At 41.2% G+C, this 10128-nt stretch overlaps 2 protein-coding genes across 2 annotated transcripts; one reads left to right on the forward strand and one right to left on the reverse strand.

Annotated features, from left to right (window-relative positions):
* Positions 1-834: 834 nt before the first annotated feature.
* Positions 835-5910, forward strand: homeza (homeobox and leucine zipper encoding a). The gene is made up of 3 exons (XM_042498171.1): positions 835-1260; positions 2020-2111; positions 2520-5910. The coding sequence occupies exon 3, from the start codon at positions 2547-2549 to the stop codon at positions 4500-4502; it is 1956 nt and encodes a 651-aa protein (XP_042354105.1). The 5' UTR covers positions 835-1260; positions 2020-2111; positions 2520-2546; the 3' UTR covers positions 4503-5910.
* Positions 5911-6289: 379 nt separating this feature from the next.
* On the reverse strand, positions 6290-9465 carry LOC121951039 (RING finger protein 212B-like). The gene is made up of 12 exons (XM_042497213.1): positions 9366-9465; positions 9185-9237; positions 9003-9077; positions 8625-8731; positions 8390-8513; positions 8249-8277; positions 8111-8151; positions 8002-8026; positions 7813-7879; positions 6641-6698; positions 6473-6503; positions 6290-6365 (listed from the first exon to the last, which is right to left on the reverse strand). The coding sequence occupies exons 1-12, from the start codon at positions 9463-9465 to the stop codon at positions 6290-6292; spliced, it is 786 nt and encodes a 261-aa protein (XP_042353147.1).
* Between the last annotated feature and the right edge of the window lie 663 nt (positions 9466-10128).

A 10128-nucleotide genomic window follows, 5' to 3' on the forward strand; every position in this document is an offset into this window, starting at 1 on the left:
AATATGTCTGAATCTTTCTGGGTCTCCAGGAAATATACAGTTTTGTTCTCAGTGGTGGCTGTGGCCTTGGACTAATAACTCAAAAGCTTTACAGTTTTGGTTTTGGAAGAGGCTAGAAGGGGGGATTTCTGCAAGTAAATTAGAAATGATTTAACTCCTGTCATTTAGCTTTCTGGTTAGGACAGTAGGAGTCAGATGGATGAAGTATTTTTTTTTAACTTTATTTTTTTATTTATTATTTTTTTACAAACATAAAAGACAAAACAACTATCAACAGAAGGGGTCACTGTAGGTGATAGTTGTAGGTTGCACAGGAGGCACATGCTTGGAGTCATTTAAATATCAAGGACTGTGCATCCCTTAAATCCACAATAGTCCTTTGGTTTCCTACAAGGTCCTTACGATCCTTGACTGTGATCATAAAAACTCAGGTTTGTTTTTTGTTTTGGTTTTTTTTCCCTCTTCTTTCGCTCCTTTCTTTCCCTTCCTTCTCTTTTCTCCTCTCCTTCCCTTGCCACCCCCCTCTTCCCTCTCTCCCTTCCTCTCTTCCTACCCTTTCTTTTTCAAGTCTTCCTCTCATTAATAAGGCCAAAGTCCAGGATGCAGTATTTTAGTTTTAAAAAATGATAATTCTGGTTGAAATCATAGCAAATGTTTGTGGGCCTGATTTGGGGTTGTGGGGTGGGTGGGAGGGATGGTGGGTGGTTGACGTGAAAATGTTTCGCCTACTGCCACGGATTTATTATACAGGCGCCTCCTCCCGCCAATCCACGGCCTGCTCTCCCAGACTGGCACACCCACCCCACCGTCACTGTGGGAGAGTTGGGCCTTGTGGGCTTCCTGGTCCTCAGCTCCGCCTCGCCTCGATCTGGCCGGACAGCGAAAACACTTCTCAGTCAAAGAACAAAAGCAACAACGGATGGACCGCGGAGGACGAAGTAACGGCGACTCAAATTCAGACCTGAATCTCACGGATTGAAAGAACTGTGCCCTTAGACGGCAGGATTTAGCCGACGACTGAACTCATACGAAAGGCGGCAAACTTGGTCGCCTCGCATCGTTGTATCCCGACCGTAATCCGTCGAGGTGCTTGATAAATAAGACAAGGGTCAAACCGACAGACACACGGTATTGTTTCCTTGGTCTTCCTCTGAACTTCGGCCATAAAAAGCGGAGCGCCAGAGGAGTAACTCCCGGTTTCTTTTGTTTTCTTTACGCCCAAACGGACCCCTGGGATAACCGGTTATTTCGGCATTTTCGGTAAGTTTATTTTTATGTTTCACTGAAGCGTGTCTGACGGCGAAGTGCGCCTGTGCAGTGTGAAGCGTTTTAGTTAGTACGCCATAAAGGGGGGAGACGCTGGGCGGCTATTGTGATTGGCACCGAGAGCAACTTTTATAGCTTTTTGTTACACTAAAACGAAGATAAAAGGTGTAAACTCTAAAAGCGCATTAAAGTATGACATTAAACACAGGGGAGGCCACCACATGATCTCTTCCCATTGGATTTCAGTGTGTCACCAGTGACTAATACAGTGGTTTCATAATTTGTTTGCTGATGTTTTTGGTACACTTCAACATTTCTTGCGTAGCTCAACAACCTCAACCGTCGGCCATGGCGTAATGCGCAATATTTCCGCTGCTGTACCAAATAAAGAACAAGTGAAAGAAAGTATAGTTACTTGTACACTGCTCAATAACTAGTTAAAACAACTTAATTAATTCAGTTAAGTAATGAGTGAAATTGATCAAAAATGTAAAAAAAATATAAAATAAAATAAAATCAGAGAGTGTCTGGATCACAATTTCTTGTATTTAGCCTTCTAACTACTAAAGGTATATGTCCTCGATGATGTTTTGGAGTGTTGGCTTATCACCTGTTGATTGATTATTTCCATTCGGTTTTTTAAATCATTTATCATTCGGAATATGAATGGTTGAATTTGATGTTGACTACTGTTTTGAGTGTCTAGACTTGTACTTGAGTGTGACTAATGCAACTCATTTTCTCCTTCCACAGGTTTCTCTTTCTCTATCTGTCTTTGTGAAGAGGCTACACTCATCTTTTGGGACTGAGAACTTGGGAGTGGAACAAAGCCTGACTGGCAAGGGGTGAGAAAGTAGACTGTGAAGGATTTCTCATATAGATCCCCGATCCCCACACACCCACCCTTTGCGACCCAATCCCCCCCACTCACACAAAACAAAAGTCAGTCACCGCCACACGCTGGGGGAGGGGAACCCAGTCTGGACAGAGTATACGACTAGTTTCACTGTGAGTTCAGAATAAGGAGTGTGAAGTACGGGGGGGAAGGGGAAACAGCTGTCAGATAATTGACTTTGAAAATGAATAAGAACTGAAAGTTCTTAAAATATCATAGTCTGTGGTTTTGGCTGAACTCATCAGAAGAAATTTTTCCTCCACCTACATCGATCTTATCTATGATGTCAAAATATTTCAGCAGTTGAGACAAGTTAAAAACATCAACCACTAAACCTACCTTTTTATTTATTTTTTAGGTGAAAGAGCCCATTTTGATATCCCAGATGGCAACCCACGGTAAACGTAATGGCAGAAATGGACTCCTTATGGGCATGAAGGGATCTACTGAACGAAAAGTAACAAAGACAGAATGTGAAGGAAAACTTGGAGTTAAACACCCCTCTGAAGATTTGCGCCACTCTGCCAGCTCAGCTGAAAGCAACGTGAGTGGTATGGCTAGTTTCACCACCAACCACAACTCTGCTGTATGCCTGCCTCTTGTGTCAGAGGGACTGAAATTGGTATGGACACAGTCGGATCAAACTCGTGAACTCGACACAATCCCAGAGCTGGTCCAAGCCTTTAACTTATTTCCATACCCATCATCCCGTGAGATCAACAACCTGGCCCGGGTATGTGCCTTGCCACTGGATAAAGTTAAGGTGTGGTTTATGGTGCAAAGAATTAAATATGGTATTAGCTGGTCCTCAGAGGAGATAGAGGAGACTAGGCAAAAGCTGGCTGTGCCTGAGCTTTGTGAATATTCTGCTGAAACACATGAGGAAGAAAAAATGAAGAGCAGAAGTTGTGAGGAACTGGAAATTGAGGATAAGGACAACATTGAAGATGAGGGTGTTCTCTCTATTCCCCAGAAGAAGAAACCAAAGTGTGAATCACCAGATTCCTATAAACCAGCCAAACCTACTGTCCCATGTTTCAGCTCCACCCTCCCACCTCCTCAGGATTCATACTTCTACCGCCCACCAGTGGACAAGCCACCAAGTACAGCAGCTGATGTCTCCCTTGACCTCTCAGATTCATCATCACGACGGAATCGTCTTGGCCGCTACAAAAAGTCTAAAGCTCAACTGGCTGCCCTTAGGAAGAGCTTTCTGAGAGAGAACTGGCCTGCTGAGGTAGAACTTAGACGTTTGCAGGAAGAAACGGGGCTGAGCCGTAATGACATTCGTAAATGGTTCAGTGATAGCAGGTACCAACTTAGGGTTGGCCGAGGAAGTCTTGCTGCAGCTCAGAACTATACCCAACACAGTGGAGGTAAACAGGATCAACAAATTCAACCTCTGCCACTTACAACACAGAAGACTAGTCAACTGAACTTGTTGAAGGGTCTGGAGGGAGCCCGCAACAATGGGATTAAAGATTCAGATTTCTTTCAGACATTTTTATCTAACAGTTTGGAAGCAATTGGGGAAAGGGTCCTTGAGTCAGAAGGGTATGATATTATGGAGGAGCTTTCTGGGGATGGCGACAGTTTTAAAGACGAAGAACAAAATGAAGACCAACCCTTACAACTGACCAAGACCTGCAAGATTGAGCCAGATGTACCACAAGAACCATCAGGTATATTAAGATCCTCTCCGTGCTCTTCCCCCTCTGGCAGCCCACCACTTACTGCCTCACCTAATAAACTACTTTCAAACAGCATCAGCACATCAAAGAAGTCAGCCCGCTTAGCCAAAGTCAGTCCCTCACAAATCCCGTTGCACACCTCAAGGGCTCCCTTATCTACACCCCCTGCCCTCACTCCGGCTGGGCGACCAAGAAAGACCAAGGAGCAGCTGGATATGTTAAAGCAGCACTTCTTGCGCTGTCAGTGGCCCAAGAGTGAAGACTACACTGAACTTGTTAAGCTTACAGGTTTACCCCGTGCAGATGTTATTCAATGGTTTGGGGACACACGGTATGCCGTGAAAAATGGCCAGCTGCGCTGGGTGAAGGGGGTCCGCGACCAGTTCTTGGCAGAACTTGCTGCCCAGCAAAGTAGCAGCGGTTTAACTAATGGCTCTGGGACATCATCTCGGCCTGGGGGTAGTCGAAAACGAAAAGCTCAAGCAAATGCAGCAAGTGCAGATTATCCTGATATCCAGCCGTTAGTGACATATCACCTTTCAACAGGCTCACTACATGAAAAAGACCTTGACTCTCTATGCAAGAAATCAAGAATGAGCTACCAGCAGGTGCGAGATTGGTTTGCAGCTCGTGATGTTGGGGGGGACTGACCAAGAACCCATTGTTGCTGATTAAGACACTGGAACCAGACTTAAGAACATTTCTGAAAGTTGATGGAGTGCTCCTGAAAACTTTTGCACCAACAAGCATAGTTATTACTTTGGTTTAAATTGCTTTAAATCTGCAGGTTTGTAACATCCGGTCTTCCCAGTACAAGCCCAGTTTGGGGCTTGTGTTTTTATATATGCTGCATTTCCTGCTTATCCTAATATATTTTGGACTTGAATTATAATTGTGCTGCCCTTGTTGCTGTAAATAGGACAGTAACTTCTACACTGGTTTGCTTTTTTTTTTTTTTTTTTAATAGCATTTTTTTGTTTAGATATCACTACTACAGACTTTTAGTATTCCATTGTAGCAGCATCATTTAAATTGGTTGTACTTTTGGTACCTGACTAAAGCAGATAAGAAACTGCTCCGGATAAACGTCTATGTTGATAAATTTGTTGACTGATCACTGTGTGTAATCATTCCTTTACAGCCAATAATTCCTTGTCATGAAAAGCACACTGGACATGTACACTTAATTAGACATCTTGCACTTTGGTTTCAGAGCCTGCTGCCATATTCATTAAATCCAATTCTTTCACAAAATATCAGTCCCTAACTAAACAGTGTCATTCTTCATCCCTTAACACTGAAACCTATTGTCATGCCTTTTGAACACAGCATGATACATCTAATTCTACTAATGTCTACAGCATATTTCTGAGACACATTCCCTGATTCTCCTTTAAACGCTCTGCTGTAATACATAATTTGCTATTTGTATACATTTGGTATTTGCATTTAACTGCACCTTTTTTGAATAGTAAAGGATAACAGTTGTATCAACATCATACAAAGTCAGAATTGCCAGCTTCAGCTCTGATTTACACTCCTTAAGTCAGTATTTTTTATATCTTTTGTCTTAATAGCTGTAGGGTGTGACTTGATGGATTATAATCTAGACAAACTAGACAAGATAACAGATGGGGGCCACATACTGTATAAGTAGCAATGGGTATTTAATCCAAAGACTGTTCCAAATGACTGTTCTGATAAATCAGATTATGAATTATAGCACAAACATTATACAGTCAGGTTATAATTATAGAAAAACTCCACACTCTAAAGTATTTTTAGTAAACCTACAGGGGGTGAAGTGGGCTTTAGATGGACTTTAGTTCATTAGAAATGTCTGGATAAAGGTTAGATAACCAGGATGTTGGTAAAGCAGTGTCCATCACGGTGTTTTGTCATTCTATTAGTAATGAAAAGTCAATGCGAGTGTCATGCTGTCCGTAACGCTTAGTGTCTTCTTTTGAAGATGTTTTCAATGTATTTTCTCCTTTTTGAAACATTTCTCATTTGCACAATTGTGTCACTGGAAACCAGTAAAGGATTTGCCTTTCTAAATGTGTGCAAGCAATTCTTTGTGTGTGTGTGTGTGTGCTGCAGTGACTGATCCAAAGAGATCAAAATTATTTTTCCATCAACATAAATTCTCTATTGCAAACTGCAGAAATGTTTCTTATATTAACTTATGATAAAAAAAAAATGTATTGCCAGAAAATGACCACTAGTTAACCAATGATAAGATAATACAATATAGCAGGTTGATTTATGAACAGGGGAATCATATGGTAACACCAGTGAGCCATGTCATTCATTGTTGGCACCAACAGTTACTGGGCAAAAACATGTGTAACTCCAACATGTGACAGTTCTGTCAAACACATGCATGCCTCAAGACTCCTTAATGTATAAACATGTCCCCAGATATGACCCCATATTATTACTGCCTGGGTGACTGTACTGACAATCCACTCATAAACTGGAACTGGAAAACATTAGGAGTCTGACGCTGAGTTCTGAGGAACACAGAAATGGACTAACTCAGCAATTACATGACAAAATCTTACTCATCAAGAAAATCTTAACATGTGTCATGGCAAGTTGTTTGAAAAGCGTTTCTTACCTTGTAGGAGTGCTGAAGGATGTGGGTGTTCCTTAAAACAGACATGAAAGTATTTTTTTTATTAAATATGGAACGCAATTAAATTCTGAGTTGATCAAGCATAATGTATCCAGTGTACCCACGGAACCTGTAGCAGAGCTACAAAAGAGTCTTTGAAACAACACTTACTGTGTACATGCTCATAAAGAGAGCTGTGGCTTGAAATAGAGGTAGCTGACCCAGGAGTCTGGAGAAAAAAAAAACAACAGCTCAAAGCGTTTTTTTTTTGGGTAAAAGTTAAAACCAAATTTAATTTCTACCCCATATGCTGAAAACTTTATAGTTGATAGTTGATTATTTAATGAGTCCCAACAAGGGCCTTGTCTATGTATATGTGATTATTATAGGGCATGAAGTTTCATTTGTGACCATGAAAATCATAGTCAGACAAAAAAATCTTAACTGAAGGTTAACTTACTAGCTTCTCCCAGATGTTTTAACCTCACCTCATGGCTTAACTTGTTAATGGAGTTGTCATGGATACAGCATCTTCCTAATAGACCAAATCACATTTCTTTACAATAACTGCTTTGTCAAGTTCATAAAATGAAAGGGCCCTGAGCAACTGCTGCCGCAATTATTTACCTTTTAGCCACCTAAAAAAAGGCCTACCGGGAAAAAGAAAAAATCGATATTAGTTTGAGTATATGTAAAATTAAGAATACTGTGACCACTTTTCCTTTCCATCAGACAGCCTTTTTTGACAAGAAGCTGAAGCCGTTAATCTCAAAGCCACCAGACTACATTGACAAAACCTTTTTTTTTCTTCCAACAGGCAAAAATACATTTCGATGCAGGCCCTGTCCACAGGAGGATATCGCTTACCTTCTGTGCCTGTAGATTTTGTTGCTTTTATTTGCTTTGTAGCAAAGATGCTAGCAAAGCAACACAGTACATAAACAAGCACATCAGAAAAGTCAGATAGGTTAGGCCCCAATGTTTAGTCAGTTACTGCTGAAAATGACAACAGAAATAAACTAGTTTACTGAGTTCACATATCTCCACAATTCAAAACAATTATCAGGTGCCACGAGTGACTGCTGTCGCTGGTCCAGCATCCCAGTGATTTGGTTAATAGCAGAACAAACTCCAACCACTGAGCTAGACAATGATATGAAACCTCCACGAAAGCTTTGGTAAAAGCTATTTACTAAAGATTTTTGTATTGTCAAACAGCTATTATGCCACTGGGTCTTAAAATAATGCTACCCAGTTCTTTTTGGAAAATACTTCTACCATCATGACACCAAAGTATAGCAGGTCTACAAAACAATACATGAAGCCAATATTACAAGACTTACCGTGAGGGAGGTTAGACTGGGACCTCTGTCTCTGGCCAAGCCCTGCGACTCCGCTGAGCCTAAGTAACTGAGACCCAGACAACATGTTTGAGCATCACGTATTTTGCAATTCTTTCATTGGGTGTAGAAATGTGAGGATGTTGCAAATACAGAATGAAGTCCACCAGAACATGACAGTGTAACACATACCCCCTAGTTCTTGAACAGCGGGCAACTGGCAAAAGAAAACATGCACACACTCCTTATCAAATAATCTGAAATGTAACTGCAACAACTGAACTTAATTCACTTTATTTACCTGGGGAGGTAACAGCCACAGGGAGCGACATCCTTTTAGAGCTATATAGGAGAGAGAAAGTAATTGTTGTTTTAATTACTTTAACAGTGGAAGGTTTGATTATAAACAGGTTAGTCCTGAAATGTAAATTCATTTTACCCGTCTCTATGCACCTGTCTTGGAGAAACCTTTGGCAAACAGAAAGCGTGCAAACTAAATTAGATATGTAACCTATTACCTTAAGGTTGGCATTTCTGGCAACAAAAAACATTTTCCTTATCAGACATTTGGAACACTTACCCTCCACTGAGAGAGTGGCCTTTTCAAATCATCTGTCTCTCTTTTCAGCTCCAAAAGCTGCATTTTTAAGTCAGTGTTCTCTCTTTTCAGCTCTGAGAGGTGCTTTTTTAAGTCAGCGTTCTCTCTTTTCAGCTCGGAGAGTTGCCTAAAGATGAGAGATGTTGGAAGAATACTGTTGCAATCAGGTGTTTTATTTACACAGCCACAGATGAACAATAGCAGATACTGAAATCACCTGTAACCCTGCTCAGTGACTTCCTTCAGACGCTGTTCCAGTTCAGCAGACTTGTGCTTGAAGTGCACTGCGACTATCTCTTTCTGTGTCCGCTGAAAAAGTGCAATCTGAGGAGCATGAAGACAGCACTATCAAATATACTTTCAGTGAAAATAAAATATTTACATCAACTTTTGCTTTTGGATCGTAGCTTAGCGATTCCTAAATGACGATGGTCATTTTTGATGCTTTTAAACCACATCACTCTAACTGAAGCAATCATTTGCTGAATGACTCACTGACTTGTTATTGACTGATTGCTCTGACATTTAGCATCCCTGTATAGCAATTAAAAAGCAGTGAGGGAGCTTGGGTTACCACTGCACAGTGGAGACAGACCTGTGAAATGTGCTCCAGCCGTGACTCGATGAGCTTCACAGGGTCCTTGAAAAATACCTTCTCCTGTGGCTTCATCTGAAACAGAAAAGTTGTGCAGATCTAATAAACTGGCTACGTAAAATAAGGTCATTTGTTGTTGGCATCAGGCAGTAACCTGGAGTGAAGATGTCAAACTCACCAACCTCATCTGTGATGGGCAGATAACTACAGCTGGCCCCACATACACTGCACTGCTCTAGGGGGAAAAGACAAACATGAGAGGCATAACTAGCCTGAATCCGTCTAATCTGAGCTATTATGTTAAAAAAAATTATAGTTGTGTGTTGTGTGAGTAATATGACTAAGCATATCTGATTGTCTTACTGGATTTAATGCATGCGTCACAGCAGATGTGTCCACAGCTGGACACGGCAAACTTCGACCCACTCCTTTTGAAGCACTGATTACAGTGGAACCAGTCCATTTTTTGATCCTGTGGGTTTCCTCCTGTGCAAACACAAAAATACAATACACACATGTGATTATGGAACATCAAATATTAAGTTATATTAACATAAGTATGTGGACAGCCCTGGTCACACACTTTTGTGTGCTTTTAGTACTAGTGTGGACTTCCTGTTTTAGTCCTTTCCCTGTTTCAACATGACAATAACCCCCTGCACAAAGACAGGTCTATCAAGAAATGGTTTTCCCAGTCTTGTGTGAAGAACCTGACCTCATCTCTATACAACACCTTTAGGACGATGTGGAACAACAGCTGCAAGGCAGGCCTTTTTACCTGACATCTGTCCACTGCACCACAAAACACTCTCGAGGATGAGTGGGAGCAAATCACTGCAGCCAGATTAAAAATCTTGTGAAAAAGTGTGTCCATTGAGTGTAGACTTCTGGCAACATATTAATACCCAGGGATGTGTGTCAGGTGTCCAAATACTTCTGGCCATGTAGTTTGCCGGTATGTAAAACAGTGTTAATATTAAGCTTTTCTATGACATGGAGCTGCACAATACTGTTTTTACTGGACAAGTAATAAGATGTAAAGTCATCACACCAATATAGCTCAACCATTTTAGCTTTGGATAGTTCTGCAATACGAGTGCTGAAGGGATGGCGCTTTTTTTGTATG

This window comes from Plectropomus leopardus, chromosome 12 (genome assembly GCF_008729295.1).
Source record: "Plectropomus leopardus isolate mb chromosome 12, YSFRI_Pleo_2.0, whole genome shotgun sequence".
NCBI lineage: Eukaryota > Metazoa > Chordata > Actinopteri > Perciformes > Serranidae > Plectropomus > Plectropomus leopardus.